Genomic DNA, 24209 nt, shown 5'->3' with positions numbered 1-24209 from the left:
CGAGAGAGAAAGAGAGAGAGAGAGAGAGATTCTATCTTTTGCAATTGCTTAATCATAGAATTTCATTTGGTCGTGGACTGTCTCTAGGGTGAAACGTTGCACGTTAGAGGAGCAACGGGTAGAGCGAGGAAGAGTAACAAAGAGAAAGGGATAGAAGATGGAGAAAGAAATGAAGATGGTGGATGAAGGGGAGGGGTGGAGAGGGGAATGGGGGAAGGAAAATTGAAAAGGGAGAAAACGACTCTAGGAGAAGTAGGGTCGAAGAAAGCTGCTTGCTTGCTTGCTTGCTGCTGCTGCTGCTATTGCTGTTGCTGCTAATGCTGCATCGAGAGAGAAAAAGAGATAGAAAAAGAGTAGGAGAGAGAAAGATAAAGGCCGAATAGACCGAAAGCCCTGGCTGGTAGCTTCAAACGAAAACTCTGGCGCGTCCAACGAGTTTGTATCGAGCGTAGGAGGTAAAAGCAAGCGCGACGCTGCGGAAGGTTGAAAAGAGAAAAAAACAGAGAGAGAGAGAGAGAGAGAGAGAAAAGAGAACGAGGTAGAAAAAGAGAGAGAGAGAAAGAGAGAGAGAGAGAGAAGGCGTTCCTCTCTCGCGTAGCACCACGATGCTGCGTTCTGCAGAAACGAAGAACTGGAATAGAAGAGGATGAGGATGAAGAGGAACGGGAGGGCTGGGGGAGAGGGGGAGGGAAACAGGGAGAGTGAGCACAAGCTACGAGGATGAGGCAGAGTACCAACGGAGGAAGAGAAGGATGAGAAGGAGGGTTGAGAGAGAGAAAGAGAGAGATGGAAGGAGAGAGGGTATATAGAGGTGAAAGAGGGGAAGAGGAGGAGGGGAAACTGCCGCAGACCGAGGCCATGGTAGGCGAGGTGAGGTGGCAATCAATAAATATACAGAACCGGCGGAGAGCTTGGTAGGTAGGTAGAGAGAGAGAGAGAAAGCGAGCGACTGAGCGAGCGGCTGTGCGAGTGAGTGAGTGTGCAATAGAGAGAGAGAAAGAGAGAGAGAGAGAATCCGTCCGACAACCACCGGTCCGTCCGTTCCGTTCGTTCTTGCGTCCCCAAAGCTTTTCTCTCTCGCTCACTTTCTCACTCTTTCTCTCGTACAAACCTGACCCAAGTGTACGAGAGAAGGAAAGAGAGAAAGAACGATAACGCCCTGTAAAGAGAAGGATAGAAATGAACGAAGAGAGGAAATGGAGGGAGGAAGAGGAGGAGGGTGGAAGGATCAGAAAAGGCTCTGCTCCGCTTTGCTCTGCTCTCTCTGCTCTGTCAAAGAGAGAGAGAAAGAGAGAAAAAGAGAATATAGGATGGTGGTAGTATTAGTAATAGTAGTAGTAGTAGTAGTAGTAGTATTAGTAGTAGTAATAGTAATAGTAGTCGTAGTGGTGGCGTTGGTTGTAGTAGTGGAAGAAGGTTGACGAGAAAAGGGAGGGGAAGTGAAAAAGGGAGGGTAGGTCGGAGGTGAAGCAACGAAATAAACGAAATCCCATCGCGCACGATGGAACAGCATTCGAGAGACCTGTGCCAACGGGGACGCGAGATAAAGAGAGAAAATGCAAGAAAGAGAAAGAAAGCAAAAGAGAGAGAAAGAGAGAGAGAGACTGGCCCGATGCCGGCTCGAGTAGTAGCGTTGGGAATCAATCGTTCTCGAAATGTTCTCTCGAATGAGATAGGAAGGGATGATGGTTGTAGGCGGAAGAGGAGGAAGCGGTGGAAAGGGAGGAGTGCATAGGAGAAGTCAACGGAACAGTCCAGTCCGCAGAAATGTCTTTAGGAATAATCCTGGTAGGATCGCCAAGACTTTTGGAACGAGTCCTTCCTAAAACGTTCGTGGATTTCTCCAATTGCGTTCCGTTTCTAAAGGGGAACATTTTAGGAAAGGGGGTAGGAGTGAGGATGGAGGACTTAGGGTGTTTCCGCCTATTCTATATTGTTCGCATTGCATACGATATCGCACAGGACGTTTTGGTTATCGTTATATCGTTATAGCATCGATGTTTCGCATTTAGATGAATGAAATACCAAAAGCTACAACATAAGTGTTTTGCCTATTCTGCAATATAGGATGCATGGATAAATGAATAGATGGATGGATGGACGGATTATTATGATTATTATTACTGTAGGATTTGATATTTTTCGTTGAGATTAAATTACAAAGGTAGTAGGAATTACGTGATAGTATTACGAATAGTATTAGAATAAAGTATAGATATCTAATCAATATATATATTATATATAAATGTACTTATGAGATGAGTTTATTCTCATAATATTATTATAATCTTTGTTTTATATTATACGGTACATGTATATATTGAGTTACGGAATAAATTGATGTCATCTACTACTGGGTGTACGGTCGTGCACTGGTTTTCACACTCTTTCTCACTCTGCACGAAAAAGGACTACTATCCTTTTCCACTTTCACGTTGTAAGGACGGAAGGAATTGATCGAAGAAAAAACACACCCTAATTATGTTTAATCGAAGATATGTTTAAATATTTGTACAGCAGATCAGCGTGGTAATCTCGGATCCTGTATTACTATCTGCCCTAATTTTCTTACTTTCTATTGATAGTAACCACTGATTTATACTAACTAGTCACTGAAGTATTTAATGCTTTGTACGTAATTGATAATACGCGGATCAACTAAATATAAATCGAACTAACTTTACTGAAATTACCGGATCAACTGGATTAATTGAGTTGCAATGGTCTTTCCCTGTTATTTATAATACTTTTCCTACCTAAGACTACCGTTGGGTCTTTAGGGTGGAAGTAGCTTACGAAAGATACCCCATTATAAACTGAGTAAATATAATGAATGCTTCTTTGGGCCCAAAAAGTACTCCATTGTAAAATGAGTAAATATAATAAATTTTGTCTGTGAGAACTTCGATATCTTTGGGCCCATTTGTTACTCAAATATCCCTATTATCATTGGCCGACCCGATAAGGAAATTTCTATCGGACCCAAATTTCTCCGGATGTTTCAACAAAGGACGTAAAACAAACCCAATAAGGCTATTTCTATCGTAACCTAATATTTTTTGGATATTCCAACAAAAGGACGGAACATTAACGGGATAGTATATTTTTTTAATTGATGAGAATAGTGGAGAGGAGGAGTAGCATACGAAGAAGAATTCTAAAATTCGCATGGATAAAAGAAGAATTGATATGTAGGCGTTAAGTATATATATATACTTAATATATATATACACTGCGTGTACTTAAATACTTACTTAGCGATGAGAAAGTGATAAATCGAAGTGGAGAATTAATAAAAAAAAAAGCGTGAAATGCGTTGGTGTGTTTCGAGTATTAGAGATAGTGAAAGAGTAAGTGAGTAAGTGAATGACTGAGTAACTGAGTGAATTAGAGAGAGAGAGAGAGGGAGGGAGAGAGAGAGAGAGAGAACGAGTGAGTGAGTGAGATAGATAGAAAGATAGATAGAAATAACTCGTACAACCATACGAGAGAGTCGAGGTATTAGACAAAAAGAAAGAAAAGAAAAATAAAAAAGAGAAAGAGAGAGAGAGGATAAAGAAGAGAATGATTAATGAAGCATGCGACTTTATCGGCGACTAAAACAGATCGTAAAGACGATAATTCTTGACCCACACTTCAACAACCTAGGCTTATACATATCTATACGCGGAATTATTAATTATTATTCCCAACAATCCCTTCTACTCACGTTGATGATCATCAATTTGTCACATTTGTCTTGTACAAACTCGCACTTTGAGTTCAAGCAACTTAAAGAAAAATTATTTTATTCTACATACGCGTAAAAAAATATAAATGAAAAATAAAGAGAATCGATCGTACAATTAATATCAAACAAATTTTATATATTCGTTGTTGTTGCTTTTCTTTTGTTTGAATAAAAAATTACAAAAAGATTAAATAAAATAACTCTGTAAAGAGTAATACTTTGGAACGATTAATTTATTTTTAAAACAATTTCGTATGTTCTTTTCCATCCTTGAGGGAATTAAAAAGGAAAAAAAATATAAAGAAAGTGAAGAAAAAAATGACTCGACGAGTTTAATTTTGTTCAATGATATAAAAAAAAAAAAAATAGCAAAGAGAAAAGAGATGAAAGAAAAAATAGGAACAAGGACGGGGAAAGGGAGGGAGAGGGAATATATAGAAAAGTCGAGTATCGTCGAGCGTACAATTTAAATATTGCAAGTACGGGTCTCAATGGAATTTGCATTGATTTGCGAGGAGGACACACACGAGAAGGTTTTCCAATTTTATCGGATCGATTAATTAAGCGTCGCATTCGAGGTAAACGAGAGAGATAGCAAGAGAAAGGAGGGGCAGAGATAGGGGTAGGGGGAGGGGGATGGTAGAAAGAGTAAAATAGTATGTGAATCTCCACCCAAACTTCGATTTCGACGATCTCTTTCGACTATTCGAGTCGAAGGATATCGATCTTGCAATTCATCGACGAATCTATCTGTCTATCCATCTATCCTGTTCTATATGTGTATGACGACTATGTATGTAACGTATCATTGTATATATGGTGTATATGCAGTATGTAAATACATATTTTGTGAAAGGAGACGCGATGATGGCCGTCGTTGGTCAATCCTGCGGCCGAACGCTGCTATGCACCTAGGTTCGATAGTCGAACGTTCTAGTTTCGATCAAAACCTTCATTATGCGAACGTTTATTAAACCGCTAATTACAGATATACCGATCAGGTAACCGATGATAGTTGTCAAATACACGGACAACTAATATACATTTAGAAATACTTATGTTTATATAAAAGTATATATGTTAAATATATAATCTAATATCAATAGGGGTTGTAAGAAATATATACGTATATATATAATGGTAATTTTGTTATACTTTCGTTATTATTATTATTACTCGTTAAACTAATCTAATTTATTTTATTTATTATTTACAAAAAGATATTCATTTTGTTTTTTTGTTTATTCGAAATATAACAAAACGGTATGAACATTCGTGATAAAATATTTTATTTGATTTTATTTTATTCCATTAATGTTTTAAATGTAGATTATACTTATTATTATTATTGGTATTATAACGTAAGTTATATTATTAAATTATAAATCGTGTTATATAGTCCAAGTAAGATAGAAGGTACAACTTACCACCAAAAAGTGCAGTGGGATCGAGCAGCGGATTGGCCTGGTCCGCCTGGAGCTTCTCGGAGGTGGAGGTGGAGCCCGACGTTGCCGTTGCCGCCGCTTCACCTCCGCCACCTCCGCCTGATGCGGAGTTCTCCTTCTCCATGCCAGTCCCCTGGACAAAATAAAAAAATCAAATTCTTAAAATATCCATTATTATTATTCCTTTCTTTTAAATCCTTACACTTGTACGTAAACTTTACGTATTTTTTATTTTGTTGGTTAATAAAATTTTCACCTGACAATATTCGTAGATTTTATAAAAAATAAAAGAAATAGAAATGACAAATAAAATAAATTACTGATTATTTAAACTAATATCGTTATGGGTTAAATTTCGTACTCATCTATTTGTAATTAATATACTTATATTTCTATTTTTATCAAGATGAGTATTTTATTTAATATAATAATAATTAGAATTAATGAATAATATTATGGAATGAGAAAATAGTGTTACAAATAATTTGCATAATTGTTATGGCATTTTACCTTTTTTTCTTTTTTTATTTTTTTCTATGAATCATCGATATTAAAAGTGAACTCGTTAAACTAGTTCAAAAACGAGATGTTAATGAATGTTGCATATGTTTTGTTGAATGACTATATATTTTTATTATATATATATATATATATATATATATTCAAAGTCAAGGCGATCAACTAACATTCACAAGATATCGTTTCGAGCTTCAACAACAACAAATCGACACGATATCTCGTTTCGTATTAAATGAATAATTTATCAACGTTACACGCATGGTCAATGTACCCGTTACCAACGAACCGTCGTCATCTATTCTAACTTATACATATTCTTCTTTATATACTCTTACATTTATGCAAATGACGTAGAGATAACGGCATTAAATAGCATGAGTGCAAATATTTCCAATTCTACCGCCGAATTTGTTTGATTAATAGTCTTCCAATTTACGTAAGGTAATGATAAAAACGATTGGAAAGTATTACGAAAACTCACCTACACATACACGAACAAATGCACATATACATGAGAAACGTGAAAATTATCTAATAAATTCAGTAGACACGATTCGATTGATATAATTATTCTAACGTGAATACATATACATATATACATATTCATTATTGTAAATAATAAAATTCAATTATTTTTATTTGAAAATAATGATTATTTTCTCAAAATCAAGACTAATCATTGATATTTCGATCGGACACATTAAATACACATAAATATATATACATATATTAATTATTATTAGTAAGAAACATTAATTATTTGGATTCCAAGATAATAATAACTTTTTCCGCGTTAAAACGTTATTTATAATTTCCATATAAACTACACAAAAGCATATGTAATACGTGTATTTATTACTGTTAATTATTTAAATTTGAAAATAATTATAATATTTTTTTTGAAGTCAAGGTCAATTGATATTTCGACGAGATATTTTCACGTGTGTGTACATATAAAATTAAAAATATAATGATACACGTGTATTATTTTTACTATATTTCTTTTATAAACTGTCATTTGCATTCGGGGAAATGTTTAGTAGTTAAAGAAAGGTTTCCTCCAGCGTTTTAAATAAAGGTCATTCTCCCCTCCATGTCTTCCCCTCCAGCGTTTCAATCAGCTGACTGGCATATTCCCCTTCTTCCTCGCAACAGTGTCAGCTGTTGTATAAATATACATCGTTACAACGACATTGAGTCAGGTTGAGCTGGTATTTATGCATGTATATGAGTCTCTGGGAATATATATATGTATATGTGAGTATATGTGTGTATATTATACTAGGCTAGACACAGCTAGAGTAGTGCACGATACACCGTTATTATCATATACTATTCGATTATAATAGTCGTGACTGCAAGTCTGTATATGCGTATATGTATGTATATGGATTTATATATGTGTGCATGTGCATAAACTGCAAGTATACGGAAACGTTATTGTCTACTCGTCCGTTCCACGATTATTATTAATCGATGACGCGTCGATTAGTGACGTGTGACCTAAATATTATATTCTATAATTATCATCTATTTTCTATTTGTCTCGTTCGTTAGAACAATTTTTTTATTATTATTTATTTTCCTTTGTTTTATTTTTAATTAATATTATTTTTGTTTTTTCCGTATCATATTTAAATTTTATAAAAATATAATTGATTTAAAAATATTTAGTATTTAAGTACTATATTATTATATTATTAAGTATTACATTTAAAAATATTCAATATTTAAGTGTAAGAAATTAAATTAAAGTTAATTGGCAAGAATTTGTAAAATTTTTTAAAAGGTTTTTCTCAAAATTACAACTGGTTTGGTAAAATTGTGATTCTCTCAACGTTTCGATTATGATCGTAATTATTTGCCTTGTTCAGTTTATCAATCGTTTCTACGTATTATTTTCTTTTTTATATTTTATTTTATTCGATGATGATAATAGAATTGTATTTTTAGTTTTATTTTCTTGTATTTTTTTTCTTTGCTTCATTTTTATATGTCGAATGGTCGATCAAAATTTATGGCATTCGTCTAAAGTAAAATCTAATTGGAATGTTAAAGAAATAACCGATTATTGGAAAACATTATTATTCCTTTCAAAGTAAGACGATTGAAATTTCCTATTTTCCAAAATGTCTTGTATTTATCCGAAGAATAAATTAAACAAATCTCTGAAAATATATATCTTCTCGTCTCGTTCATCTTTTTTATCCTTTCTTTCTTTATTTCTTTATTTCTTTTTATCTTTCTTCGAGATAATAGATTTTATTTATTATATACGCGACCACGTCCACTTTCAATCCAAAATATATTTCGATAGTTTATCGATAGTTAGAAATTTATTTACGAAAATGTATTCGCACTTTATTTCGGTCCATTCGTTTAAATAAATTAATTTATATACGCGTCGGAGTAAAGTTTCCATCATATTTTAATAATTAGAATCTTTTTTTTCGGTATTTTTATATAGCGAAACATTTTCTTTTGCAAATAGAATATGGAAAACAAAAAATTGTCGCTAACGTGAAACTCAATAAATTATTTTATTTCATTTCAATCTTGTACACGTGGGAGAAAATTTTTTTTTCCAAATTATTTTTACGTATTCTTATATCATTTATTTCTTCGTTCGTATATATTCGTATATATGTGTGTGTGATATTATTTTATTTATTAATCCTTTGAGTGCTGAATACTTTTAACTAAAATGTTTTGTAGGAACGGAATAATTTATTATTAACTAGATTCTAGGAATAAATTATATTTAATAATTAAAGTTTTTGTTTCTGTAAATATAATTTAATTAATTAATATAAACATTACATTATTTTACATTAATATTAACAAACACGTATATGCGTCGATAGACCAATCTGGTAATTTTTATCAAACGCATATATGCATAAATAGCACTCTAAAGGTTAAATTAATTTTATATAAAAATATATGTAAATCAAATAGATAATTTTTTTGATCTAAATTTTCTAAACATTGGTTTCTTTTCATTTTGCTATTCTATTTGCAATGCAATATTTTTTCATTTCTATATAAATATTTGACACTACATTTACGGATGTTTTGTTCAATATTTTTTAATGATTTACTAACATTGTTCAAATGGAAGATTGAATAGAGAGTAGGAATTAATATTTAAATATATTTCATTACGTAACTTAAGAACAACATGTATTTTAAAAAAATAATATTTAAGTTTTGTATATATGTATCAAAAAAATTTGAGATGAGTCAAATTGGCTCAGTTCGTAAATCTAGTGTTAAATATATTTACGATAAGTAAAGTATTCTAAATATTTAAGTATAATAAATAAATTAAATGCTTCTCCAATTTTTTTTTCTCGTTTGGAATTATTCATCATGATATTTTCTTTATATAAATAATTCAACACAAGAATCATTCATAAATTCTAATATTATATCTCACCATTAAGCATCGACGTTTTCTAATTCAACATTAAAAAGAAAAAAAAACTTACTCGGTCGTTTATCACGTAAAATATTTTTTTTTTTTTCAAAAAGTTACTCCATTTCTAACTCTTTAAGCGACGAAAATGATGACGAAGACGGGGATAAAAAAGGGGGGGAAAAGAAAGGGAAGAATAAAAAGAAAAATGAGAAAAAAGAAATAGTACGTAAACGGTTAAGAACAAAAAGAAAAAGAAAAAGAAAAAGAAAAACTGGAATGCTAGAAAAACTCGCCTAGTTCTTGCCATAGGATAGAAAAGGAAAAAAAAGAGAAAAAAAAGAAGAAAGGACGAAAACTAACTAAAAAGAAAGAAAAGGAAAAAAAAAAGAAAGGCGTTACGCGTCCTCGGCACTTTTCGTCCCTGAATATCCGGGGCCGAGTTCGCAATGCTACACACCCGTTTTCAGGCACCCGAGTAGTACACTCGGAGGTGCTCGTAAATTGGCGAGAAACGGGGGGTGGGTGGCGGATGGAAGGTTAGAAAGGTGGTGGATGAACGGGCGGTTCTGGGTGAAAACGGTGTGGAGGAAGGGGGTGGTTAGGTTAGGGATGCAGGAGAAACGTCCTGGGTGGAGAGAAATTCTCTCTCTCACTCTCTCTGGTTCTTTCTTAGGGGTTGTTGGAAACGAAGAAGGGTAAGAGTTGGACCAAAGGAGGGAGGAGTTAGCTGGTGCTTGTGTACGAGAAAGACCGAGAGATAACGATAGAAAGGAAGAGAAAGAGGAAAGAGGGGTAGGAGAGTTACGGGGGTGGTGGTGAAGGAGGAGGAGGAGAAGAATGGGGAAGGGGGGAGAAGTGAACGGAGAATGGCAAGTCGAGAGCAAAAGGAAGACGCGGTCGACCATCGATTTCTCGACCGGTATTACGTTCCTTCCATCGTTGGTTGGAAAAAGTTCGTGTGCCGTTGCTGCTGTTCGATGTGCCAGGTGTAGGTTGTGTTAGTGTCCTTACTATCACATACAAAGTACCATTTTCCTATCTTTTTTCTTATTGTTTGTAATACGCATTAATTTATTATCAATTATCAATTAATATTCCGTATCTACTAATAATTCTATTCTTGTTGATTATTTATTTATTTAATGATTTATTATACGATATGTATATGTAAAATGTTTGGGAGAAATTGGATTTTTCTATTTTTTGTAAAGCAAATTTATATTTATAAATAGTTTATTAATTTAATTATAAAAAAATATAGGATTTTCATTCATTATATATAAAAGATCGAAATTATTGTTCGTTTCTTTTTTAATTGACTTACACCACCTAATAAGTGATATATATATATATTATGTTTGGTTAAGAGTATATTTGAGTTTCTCCTTGTCTTTATATTTCTTTTTTTTTGTTTTTGTTTTTATTAACATGTAAAGATCCGTTAGATTGATTATTGACAAAGATAAATTAATTTTGTCGAAAATAATATTTATTTTCTTTTTTAAATGGGTAATTATAAATCGATTCATTTGTTATTTTTTTTTTTCGAGAGAAAATTATTACGAATTTATCAACAAACGTTGTGCGTGAATTAAGTAAAATGATCAAAAATTGGAAAAACGTGTTTTATGCACGTGTAATGATTGTAAAAAGTGTCGTAAAAAAAAAATATGAGCGAAAGAAAAAGCTTGATACTGTCAGAAGTAAATTTCTCGATAAAATCATCGACCTCATTTTACGTCGTGTCATTAATAGATACACACATTTCTCGAAAAAGGAGAATCCTGTTTCATTATTCCTACGGAGACTCTTAACAGCGTTCAAATGAAAAGAAATATATATATGTATACAACGTGAAAGAATAAAAGAGAGAAAGAGAGAGAAAGAGAGAGAATTAAATACACAAGCACATAGGTAGTAAAGATAAAATTCGATAGAAACGATGCACCAATTTTATTTCGAATATAAAACAACGACAAAAAAAAAAGGAAAAAAAAGAAACAAAAAGAAGAAGAAGAAAAAAAAAGAAACCAAAAATATATCCTCGACGTTTTTACATCCTCGACTTTGTCGATAGTAAAACTCTTCAAATATACGTAGTTTTGCGAGCGTGGATTAATATTTAACCAAAGTAGAGACATTTTCGTTTGTATTTTTTTTTTCATTTTTTTTTTACCCACCCTATTTCTTTCTTTCTCTTTTTTACTCTTTACTTCCACTTTTGCTCACATTTTATATTCTTCTCATCTCGCTTATCTACAAATCCTACATGGACGCATACACAACACATATGCGAATTATTACTGAATAAATTAAATATAGAAAATAAAAATATATGTATATACATATTCAATTATTCTCTATAATAATATAAATCATAACAAATAATTTGACCACGAAAGATTATTGACCTGTAATAAATAAAAAGAAAAAAAAATAACGTGACCTAACGTCATACAGTGGATGTAAAAATTTCACCAATCTTATTCGTACACCGATCAAATTGAAATAAAATATTGTGAAATTGTAGTTTAATAACAAATTTTTTATAAACAATGAATTGTTACATATTTTTGAAAGTTTCTACAACAGATATAATAAAATAAAAAATCATTTTTTTGAATAATGTAAGTGAAATAATCAACGAGAAACGAATGATCGATAAACGTGAAAGTAAACGTGTAATTTTATATATTAAATAATAAATATTCGTATTACAAACAGTTTATCATTAAAAAATAAAAGAACCCAAGATAGAAAGAAATAAATAATGGAAACGTTGACAATACGTTAATCTCATCGACGAAATAATTGATGAGGGGGAAATGAAATAACAGATTAGGGTAAAAGAAAGAAAAAAGGGGGAATAAGTTTGATTTGTAATAGGAGGAACGATGTAATTCTCTTTCTCTCTCACATCACGGCGGATATTTTCGAGAGAATGAAAGATATACGTGGCAACGGAGAGGAAGGAACACGAGATCTTGATGCTTTCCCAGAGAAAGAGAAAGAGAAAGAGAAAATGAGAGAACGAAGCGACATCGCATCGCGGACTTGCTTGCTTGCTTGCGTTCCTGTGTTAGAGCGAGACCAAAGATAAGAGAAACGAGAAGAGCCCAGCCGAGTGAGTGAGTGAGTGAGTGAATAAGAGAGAAAGAGAGAGACAAACAGAGACACACAGATAGAGAGAGAGAGAGAGAAAGAGAGAGAGAGAGAAAAGAGAGAGGTGGTTGCAGGAAGGTAGGAGGTGAAGGAGGAGGAGGAGGGAGGGGGTGGGGTAGAGGAGGAGCAGCAATCAATACAGAGCCACCAGAGCAAAACCATCCCTCGACTCTCTCTCTCTTTCTCTCTGACTCGTTCTCTTTCTCTTTCTATCTATCTTTTACTCACTCACTCTCTTTACCTTCCATCTCATGCATACATACACACAACCGCGCGTGATCCACACGAACGAATGAACGAACGAACGAAGAGAGAGAGAGAGAGAGAGAGAGAGAAATGTATGCTATTCTACTACCATCTTTCTATCTACCTTTCTCTTTCTCTTTTCTTTTTTTTTCTTTCAGTGTTTCTCTCACGAGAGTAAGTAGTATACCCGGCGCGTGATTGTAAATGTATCCCCAGTACCTGCGTATGATTGCAAATGTGTACTAGGGTAGAATAGAAACATGGTTCTTCTATCTAGCGAAGAGAACCATTCCTACAAAAGAAACACACACACACACACACATACATACGTTTTCACGCACGTGGATTATGAAGAATAGAAAGAGAAAAAGAAAGAGAAAGAGAGAGAGAGAGAGAGAGAGAGAGAGAAGGAAGTTCGTACGCGTTGTCTCCGATCGAATACGATAAAAAAAAATCGTACTTGGGTATGTAGATGGTACATGTATTTAACGATTACAATCAAGTGGATATAATCTTCTATTTTTTTTTTTTTTGCATATATGTAAAACATTCGTCTAAATGAGTATAAATTAGAAAGGATAATTCTTAAGGGTTGATTTTACACCCAAATGAATTGCGACGTAATTAAATAAAGACATAATAATAATAATAATAATAATAATAATAATAATAATAATAATAATAATAATAATAATAATCATAATAATGAACACGTGCGTTTCATTGATATTTCATGAAATGTGATTTTGATTAATAATAAATTATATACTTACAATTAATTACGAGGTCTTAACTCATAGTAGAAGCCGTCTTCACAAGACTCCATCACATCTGTAATAAGAAAAACAAAATAACATTAAAATTAAATGTATTTCATTCTTTTTGTATTAGCGATGAGTATATTTGAGTAATTAACAGATAAGGGATGATGATTATTATATGTGATAAAAATAAATTGATAAAAAACAAACGAAACAAAGAAAGAAATGGATTAACGTTTTTCATGTTTGAGGCTTTAGTTTTCTTTATTTATTTTTTTTTTTTTGAGAAAATCATTCATTGAAAATTGTTGAGGGGATTTTGAAGGAAAATATTGAACGAGGGAAAAGGAAAGAAAAAAATCATTGGAAAAAGAAAGAAAGAGGAAGAAGCATATCATGGCTTGCGTCATTGACACGAGGCCGGACTTGCATTACGTAAATGCATTATATAGTATAACTGCGTTGGAAACCAGCGAGATAATTTATATACGGTCGAACGAACTCGTTGCTTCGATACACACAAAGAGATGTAGAGAAAGAGAGAGAAAGAGAGAGAAAGAGAGAGGAGAGAGAGGAGAGAGAGAAAGGAAGAAGCTGCATCGAACGATAGAAAGCATATAACCAAAAGATAGAATGAATATGTGTGTGTGTGTATTTATGTATGTATGAGAGAGTAAGAGAGAGAGAGAGAGAAAGAGAGAGAAATAGACTAGTAAAACGTTGATCGCCATCCATTAGTAATTAGTGGGTAATGGATATTACTCTCTTGTAAACACTCGTTTAGAAACACTACTTACAACTACGAATAAAATGAATGTTCTACTTTCTCTCCAAAAAAAATATTCTCTCTTTCTCTCGACATATTAAAAATCATTTAGTTACGCGACAAAAGTGCAAATTTTTATATATAAAAAATTATTTAATTCTATAAATACAATTCCTACAATGTTTTAGCTACCATCCCTTAAAGGAAAAAGAAATGATAAAAAAAAGAAGAAGGTAAAGAAAAAATAGTTTTAGCCAGTTAAGCGTATTTGACGACTATATCTGTCATGGAGATGTGGCAAAATTTTGTGTTTGACGACTATATCCGTCATCGCTTGATTATCGCGACACACACCGGAGCGCACTCTGCGCACAGATCGCCACACTTAACTGGTTAAGAAAAAAACAACAAAATTTACTTATCCATATATGCATATATGTATAAAACAATACAATAAACATTCTATATTTTCTAAACGAATAATTAATAAATAATAATAATTCCCTTTTATTAGAAAATTAATAATAGTTCGGTTAAAAGTACTAGAAAAAAAATAATTCTTAATTATTCTTAAGTAAATGCGATTATGGTAATCATGAATTGGTCCGATTGCAATTATATATACGAATAAGCAACAAATTTCATGTCTTCGCATTTATTTACGATAGTTAAAACAACCCTTAAACGTTTTACTTGACCAAAGAAAAAAAAAGAAAAAAGGGGGAAAAAACAGAAAAATAAATATTACCTTTTTTCAGGGAATTAAAAATCGTTTAGTTTAAGCGTCGAGAATGGAAGAACGAAAAAAAAAATAAAAGAAAAAATAGAGAAAAGAAAAAAAGAAAAAAAAGAAAGAAAAAACAACAAAATTGTTCAAAATAATTTTCTAGTAAACGCGATTATGGTAATCGGGAATTGGGTACGATCGTGAGAATGTATGAACAATCAGGAAAACTCGTTCGTCCATATCCTATGTGTACATATATATATATATATATATATATATATATATATTCTATATATTGTATATTTCAACACATATATTTTATATACTATATACAAGTATAATGTGTGCGTATGAAACCTATACGAATACGAGATAAAAGAGAAAAGCAAACGAAATCGAACGAACGAATGAACGAATGGAATGGTCGGGCTTCGATAAACAGCTCTTTTATTGGCGTTGGGCACATTACACGCCGCTGAATAGCTAATAAATACTTGATGAAGTTTAATACCCGATGATTTACATCGGTTGAACCTATACTACTTTCGACGGCTTCGTTCATTCGTTCGTTTTTTTGGAAATACAAGAGAAAGAGAGAGAGAGAGAGAGAGAGAGAGAAAGAGAGAGAGAATGTCAAAGGAGTACTATGAATATCGTTGCGATTTTCCTTTTCTATTCTACTATTTAATTCCCACTATTTTACAAAGTTGTTTTCACATGAGATAAAGACAAAATTAAAAAATAAAAAAAGAGTGAGAGAGAGAAAAATGAAAAGAGAAAGAATGAGAGAAACATATAATGTGTAAGGGGAGGGGAAGTGAGTACATACACTAAGCCCCCACACACACAAGAACACAACATACGCGTAAATATATAAAACACATATTGGAGAGTAGTGAAAATGCGTAAACATGTTTTAAACAGGAGAGAAAAATATTCAATAGGGAATGAACGAATAAACAAATGAACGTACCGTTAGTTGATCAGGTGGAAATGTGCCCCTACCCCTCTTCCCATATAAATTTATCCGGTCTCGTTAATTATTTATTAATTAGTTCGTTCGATCTCTTAGTGGGCGAAAACAATTAGCCTTTGTCGGAGGAATGGGTGATACCAGAGAGAGTGAGAAAGAGAAATGGGGGGTGGTGATGGTGATGGTGATAGCAGTATCGGCTAAACTGGATTAAATATCTAACACACAAGATCGATGAGGAAGAGTAGGAGAAAATTGAGGATGAGGACGAAGATGAGGATCAGGACGAGGACGAGTTCGCGCGACCTCCGGGCCGATTATCCGAGTACGTTAATTCATTAATTAACGGGTGAGGTCTCTTATCTCTGTCAGCGCGAACCACTGATAACAGACCAAGAGAGAGAGAGAGAGAGAATCCCGACCTAGTCTGACTCTAAATGCTGTTGAAAGTTCCACTGCACGAATGTTTACTACTACCCTATCCGTGTTTCTTTTTATATATAAATATATGCATATCATTTCATGTTAGTATAATACTTATGTGTTTTATATAAATTATACACGCATACACTAATACTAATGTATATTTGACCCCTATATATGCTTTAAACTTATATAGATAATTTATTTTCAAAATTGTTGAAGAGATCAATCCATCTTTCTTTAAATGAGTTATCTGTTTTAATTCTGATCATATATACATATATATGTATATGTACGCAATGTATTTTTAAGTCCTTTGTATGAGATAGATAGAAAGGAAGAGTATACTTTAGTAATGTAGAACTATACACACACGTACATGTATATATATATATATATATTTTTTCTTTTATTTCCATTTATTCAACCACTTGCAATGTTATTAGCGACCAAAGGGTAATTTTATGGTTTATTATACCACATTGAATGTATTTAAGAAATCTATCCATCTTTCTTCTATACGAGTATATGTAGTAACATATATAAATACATATATACACATACATATATACACATACATACATATATATATATATATATATATATATATATATATATATATATATATATATATATAGCATATGAAGGGTGTTTTGAAATCCTGTAAAAAAAAAGATAGAAAGGAGTATACTTTGGTAACAGTTATATATACATATGCATACATATATGTGTTTGCAAGTCATGAAATAGAAAGAGAGAGAGAAAAAGGGGTGTACGGGGGTGTACTAGGGGGAGATACGCACGCGCGCAAGGCATGTTACCGAATATATCCATAATTCATGAATAACACGACTATCGCATGGATTTGCCGATCGCTAGCTCTCGGCCGGCATGACGCTTTCAAATTGAAATATTTGCCAATGTGGACAAAAAATATATATATATATATATATATATATATATATATATATATATAACGGGAATACGTGATACTTTAATTTTTACAATTTTTATAGTTAACAAAAAGAGGATAAATTAATATTCCCTTTTTTCGTAGTTTAATATATCTCTGTTTCTTTTCATATTATTTGTTTTTTATTTTTTATGAAGAAGAAGAAGAAAAAGATATAACCGGAAACGCAGAGATAAAAAGGAATAGAAGAAGAGAGAGAGAAAGGGAGACAGGGGTAGAAAGAGAAAGATAAAAACATGGCAAATCGTTTCCCCCTTTGCCATTTACTACCGTCGTAAATCAAAAAGTGTATACGTTGGTGCATGTATGTATGCATGTATGTATGCATGTATGTATGTATATATGTTAATTACAAGAAACGTAGAGATCTGTGTGTGTGTTGTTTTCCGAGTTAACGCATCTACTTTCTTTTTTAAATAAAAACACAATCCAGAGACAAAAGAGGAACGGAATGAAAGAAATTATCTATGTATTATATTTATTTATTTTAAACAGGAAACTAACTTTCATTTGAACGTATGTTTCTTTTTCTTATCTTTGTATATAGAAGTGATAATTACATAAGTCTCTCGATTAAATAGTGTATTTTAATTTTGATATAAAAAATAAAATTCAAAAGCTTTTTTTTAATTTTATATATACGAGTACGAAAGTATTATGAATTACTAATTTAATAGTTTACATTAAGACACAAGTCAAAATTTAATATTTTTATTTAAATAAAACAGAATATAATATGCATATCTCAATGAATATCAATTGTATGTTTTACTATTTGTACACATTTATATAAAAAAAAAAAAAAAAAAAAAAAAAACAATATTTCATAACCGAATAAACAACACTAATATAATAATTTTTTATATTAAAAATCCTGACACACTATTACCCACCCTATAATTTACAAAAAAAAAGCAACCGCGTACAAATGGGATATTAAATTTTCGTCATAAAGAATTAAATTAAATTATAAAAAAAAAAGAAAAAAAAACAAAAGAAACTAATCCCATAACACTAAAATCATATTACTTCTCGAGCAAGAAATGAGGCTAAAAACTATGTCAAGGACAATGAAAAAAAAAAGAAAAATGCAAAAAAAATATATAGAACGAAAAAGATAGATAGATAAAGAGAGAGAAAAAGAGAAAGAAAGGGAGAGAGAGAGAGAGAGAGAGAAAATAATCCATTCGAGACGGGTTCAACGTTCTCCTCTCGTGTGTGTATATAAATATGTATATTATATCGCACGCGAGAAAGAAAGAGAGAGCCAAAGAGAGAGAGAGAGAGAGAGATAGAGAGAGAGATAGAGAGAGAGATAGAGAGAAAGAAAGAGAGAGAGAGGCTGAGTCATCTATATAACTTTACGCACGTAGTATATATATACATACTCGCTACTACTACAATTTCATTCATAAGCGTAAAGCACTTACTACACAATGAAATCAAGCACACATTCTTCTCACTTACACACTTCCACATTTACCAACGAGAGAATACGAAAGAAAGATATATATAATATATATAGAGATATATATCTTATGCATATATGTAATATATATATATATATATATATATATATATATATATATATATATATATATTACATATGTGTTCGTACGGGCTATTAAAACGGTGTATGTAAATGCGCACACGTGCGTTATATGCGCACACGCCAATATACTTGTGTGTACGATTCGTTTCTGATATTTGTGAAATTCATACACACACACACACATACGTTTACATGTATATCTTCTCTTTCTTTCTGTATTTTTTTCTGAATGAGAGAAGAAAATACATAATCGTATATTTTATGTGCTCACCGTTTAATGTTTTGTAGTTGTATTACGCCTACGCACACATATACATATATACACGTTATGCATACGCATGAGCATATTTATCATTCGTGCTAAACTGTTCTTCTTATGTGGAAACTATTATACGAAAGAGTTAAAGAGAGGGAGAAAGAAAGAGAAGGAAATAAATATATGCAAACTAGATACGATAGTTGTATTGGTACATATGTTATTCTCTCGTGAATACGAGTTTATGGGTCTATACTCATATGTTAATATTGTATTAGTATATGTAAGTGAGCACTCGCGTGCACGTAGTAATATATATATATATATATATATATATATGAAAAAGAGATAGAAACATATACACGTTTGGTGCCTTTACACATGACCTTACTTCGTATGTGTTTTCATATCTAGGTCAGTGTCTTCCTCGAGAATGGCTTTTTGAGATCCGATTTGACATTCGAGCTCGATATTCTCATCGTTTATCGATATCATATTTTTCGTTGTAAGGTTTTACTTTTACTTCTTTTGTCATTTATATTTATGTTAAATATGTTACAAAAAAAAAATTAGTGGTAGAGTTAGTTCTTTTTTTTTCTTTTTCTTTTTTCTTTTTCTTCTTTTCTCAACCATTAATCGAAAAAGAATAAAATTACGAGATAAAATAATGTTCGCACCTCGTACGATGGCATAAAAAATAAATTTTATTATAACGTGTGTAGATACACGTAGAAAATTGTTTTTTTTTTTTAAATTGTTGATAACAAATGCAATTTGTTAATTTTAATAAATAGTATTAAATATATAATTCTTTCTACGATATATAATAAAAATAATATTATAATATATAATAATATAAAAATACTATAAAAAAAAGGAATTTTTTCATAAAAAATTATAAAAGGAATTATACATATTTGCAATTAGCTTATCTTATTGATAATATTCTTTTCATAAATATTATCTTTTTTACTAATTAAAATATTTAAAACGATAACGAAAGACAAATTTTGTAATAAATTAATTGTAAACGACGATAAAAGAATAATAATAGATTAGTATGATTATTTCTCTATTTCATTCTTTCTATTTATCTATCTTTTATTCTATCTTTCATTTTCTCTTTTTCTAGCGACCACGACCGCGAGCAATGTGGGTGAAGGCTAATGGCCGACCTCCAACTTTTAATCGACGATTTTCGCGAAACACTAACGGTCGGATAAGTTTTCTTATCGGTACTGTTCTTTCCTTGATTTTTTTTCTTTTTTTTTTTTATTCGAAAATAAACGAGAGAAAGTGCTTGTGCGAGTTTTGCCTCTGTGATCTTAATAAAATCATTTTTTTATTTCTTTCGAACTTTAATCAAGAAAAAAAGAGAAATAAAGAGAGAAGAAACAGATTTTTTTTCATTATTCATTAATTATAGAAGATTTCATTAAATAGAATTTAAATCGAAGTTTACATTTATTTTTTTTTTTAATTGAATTTTTAGCACAATTAATTTTATCTCCGATCTCTGTTGGATTTTTCCTACAAATGAGATTATTTTCTATTTGCATGTTGATTTAATTATTTACAATTAGAAATATATCGAAGTATGTAAATTATCAGTAATAATATTTTCAAATAAATAATATTATTTCCGATCAATTGATCATTGACCACAAGTTGTGTTATTTTTTATTTTTACGTATCGTAATTTAATAGAAGAAATAATTAAATTATATTTTTTTTTTTTATCGATATCTTAAACGAGTAAAAATAATTTTTTTTTATCAAACGAACGAACAATTTGTATTCGTATATTTTATCTAATATTAAATGATTAATAATTGTGATAATAATGAGAAGGAACGTAACAAATTTTGACATTCGAAACAAACATTTTAAATGATGGAAGATTTTTCAACTATCGTTATAATAATTTGAATTAAAAACAGGATAGTCTTTGTCAAGTGTATTTTTAAGTTGTTCGTAAAATGTAATTAGAATAAATTTGAAAGTAAATCTTCAAGAGAATTTTAATCATTTCCTAGCAATACGAATTATTATATATATATATTAAAACATTCTCCCCTCGTTTAGAAGAGAAAATCTATAAATTTTCCAACGTTTATGTAATTAATCAATAAAATATTGAATTTATGGAACATCCACGAGCTAACGAGATGAGAGAATAATAATTAAAATATACGCACACGTTTCTGTACCACTTTCCTTGATTCTGCGCTTTTGTTTTCACAATGACGTACCATATATCAAACATTGTCGACAATTGATGAGACAAATGAATTCTAAACGATATACAAATGCAAAAAAAAAAAACTAAAAAACAAATTTTGTTATTTACTTTTCTTACCAAAAAAAAAAAAAAAATAAATAAAATCAAGGTAAACAACAAAAATACAATTTTATTTATTGTGTTCATTGACAATAAAATTAGATTCAAGATAGCTAAAATAAAATGCACCAATAAAACAGAATTTTATTTATTTATTTAATAAATAACCTTTAATATTTGTAATAGATAAAATGTACCAATGAAAAATATCATTTTATTTATTACGTTGAATATAAAATTAAATTGACCAACAAAATTTTGGATTGAAGATGAATGGCATACGAGTGTAAAGAAATTATTTTCATTTATTGAATTTGTTTTGTTTTTTTGTTTTCAAACTACGATCATTGGAAAAAATTGATTGATTGCGAGATACTTGTAAGAAACATTTTTCAATCGTTCGAAGGATCGAATAAAGAAACTACGAGCACTAAAACGAGTCTTCGCACCTGCACGCTAACGTTCTACTTCTCAGAGTCGGCACACGGCCCAGATTTTGTTCCATCACGTTAGACTCGAATAACCATTAGCGTTAAGACCTTCGAGTTAGTTTTACATTTCCAAAAGTTATATAACGTATTAATTAAAAAAAAAAAAAAAAAAATAATAAAAAAAAAATGAAGTGTTTTCCAAATACGAATTAATTCGTAAGTGTTTTGCAAATAATTAATTTCTAAATTGAATTATCAAATTTATCCAAATTTTATTCTTAATCGTGAAGAAAAAAAATAATATTATAAATTCTTTAGGAATAAAAATACATATTAAGATGTATATCTTATTAATAATATAATTAATTAATATTAATAATTAATATTATTAAATAATATTATACTAAAAATATACTATTAATATTAATACTAATAATATTAATTAACAATAATATTAATAATATTATTTATATATAAATAAATAACATTCCAAGGGTTTAGGTGTGTGCGTGTATTAATGATTTACCTGCAATTAAAATTTAATTTTTTTTTAGAATTCTTCGTTTTATGACTTGACGAATATACTAACCGTGTATTTAAATAAATTCACCTATCGAAATATGTTATATTGTAACATTTATATTCGCGTCCTATTTTATGAATTTTGAAGTGCATAAAAAAAAAAAACTGAAGACTAAATTTATGATACAAACCAATAATATTACGTGTATATATATTTTAGATTATCGTATCATATCATTTCTGTTTCTATATACTCAATTCTACCACAAATTCACTTGTTCCACGAATACGATTTGACTCAACTCAACTTAACTCAACTCAACTCAATTTAACGTTTACACGCTATCTTTCGATTTGCTATCTTTCTTCTACTTCCTGCTTTTCCCGCTACTTTCTACCACGAATTACATATATATATATATATATATATATATATATATATATATATATATATATACTCGGTGAACTATTATTTTATTCGCCGCTATAATCGCAAAGAACACGCGATAAACACCTAGTTCACCTATTTATTCCAACTATAACGAATGGTAATACATTGAAAATGTCAACTGCAAATATTTTATATTTTTTTGTTTTTTTTGTTTTTTCATTTTCATTTTGTCGAATTATCAAAAGGGAGAAAAAAACATTTTTTAGTTCATTCGTAAATGTGATAAAAAAAAAAAAAAGAAAATCTGATAAGCATTTAAATCATCTAATTTATTCGACAAATGTTATACGAACAATCAAATATTTCATTGTAGAACATATGCAAATATATTTGCATAGAAATAAATTAGAAAATCAAATACGTCAATTGTTTGTCTTAACCAAATAAAAAAGAAATAAAAAAAAATGTTTTCCCTCCCCATCCCATGTGTTTTTATAACACGAGTACAAATATCTAATACGTTTATTCGTTTTTATTCGAACATATTTATATGTATAACAAAAAATTAGAATTAAATTTGTTTGAGGGTATAAATTCGAAAATCAACACGCACAAAAATTTTGTTCTTTGCTTGACGTTCATAAAATTTGAACAATAAGTGAATGTGAAAATGTGAAAATGTATAAAATGTGAAAATACGAAACAATCGATAAGATATCGTATTTTGTGAGAAAAATGAACGGGGTAAGAATCAGAGTTGGGTGTTAAGTTAGAAACCGGAAACTTGGTTCCTTTGACGAGGCAAGACGAAACGAAATTGGCGGAAGTTACGAAGCGAAAACGCTTCGTTCCTGTCGCCTATAAATCAGACGACTACTACTACTACTACTACTACCACTACTACTACTATTACTACTACTACTACTAACTACTACTACTACTACTACTACTACTACTACTACTACTACTACTACTACTGCTACAACTACCAACCAACGAGCTTTTTCCCACCCCTTTCTCCATTTCCGTCTCCCCTTATTTTCTAACAACTTTGTATATTTCTCTCTTTCTCTTTTTATGTCACTCTCTCTCTTTCCGCTTATATCTACGTGTTGTATACGTGATTTTCTTTCTCTCTCTTTATCATTGTAAACCCCTCTTATTTTTATCTTTACCCTCACCCTATTTTCTTTCTGTCTCAAATTCATGCTGGCCCATATTGTTTAGTTTAACGATCAATACGCTTACTATGCTTCGAAATATACACGAACATCATTTTGTTTAACATAAGTGCAAGTTAAAACATCTATAGGAATTCGAATTATTTCTTATTATCGATATATTAATTTTATTAGATATTAACATTTGTCCTCAGTATATTATTGAACTATGATATTAACATTTTAAATAGAAATAACCAATCAGGTTGAGATACTAAATTTCCTATGTTTCAAATCCCTAATCACGAAAACGTATCAATAATACGAATATATAATTTTAATATTTTTGAAAATTAATTTCAGGAATTTTTAGACTTGTTAATTATAAAAGAAAAAATAGATATTATTGT

At 30.7% G+C, this 24209-nt stretch overlaps 1 protein-coding gene across 17 annotated transcripts in view; it reads right to left on the bottom strand.

Annotated features, from left to right (window-relative positions):
* LOC107073888 (bromodomain adjacent to zinc finger domain protein 2B) overlaps nt 1-24209 on the bottom strand; it is a 154112-nt gene that overhangs the window by 38405 nt on the left and 91498 nt on the right. For all 17 annotated transcript variants that reach the window (XM_015334733.2, XM_015334739.2, XM_015334741.2 and 14 more), the window contains 2 exons: nt 13297-13354; nt 5158-5308 (listed from right to left, as the gene is read on the bottom strand). In XM_015334733.2, the coding sequence (XP_015190219.2) occupies nt 5158-5299 (142 nt within the window). In that variant the 5' untranslated portion in view covers nt 5300-5308; nt 13297-13354. The remainder of the gene's footprint in view (nt 1-5157; nt 5309-13296; nt 13355-24209) is intronic.

The sequence above is a fragment of the Polistes dominula genome, unplaced genomic scaffold (assembly GCF_049000335.1).
Source record: "Polistes dominula isolate Pdom_NZ unplaced genomic scaffold, Pdom_raw_medaka contig_31, whole genome shotgun sequence".
Taxonomy (NCBI): domain Eukaryota; kingdom Metazoa; phylum Arthropoda; class Insecta; order Hymenoptera; family Vespidae; genus Polistes; species Polistes dominula.
This window is presented reverse-complemented; position numbering and strand designations above follow the sequence as displayed.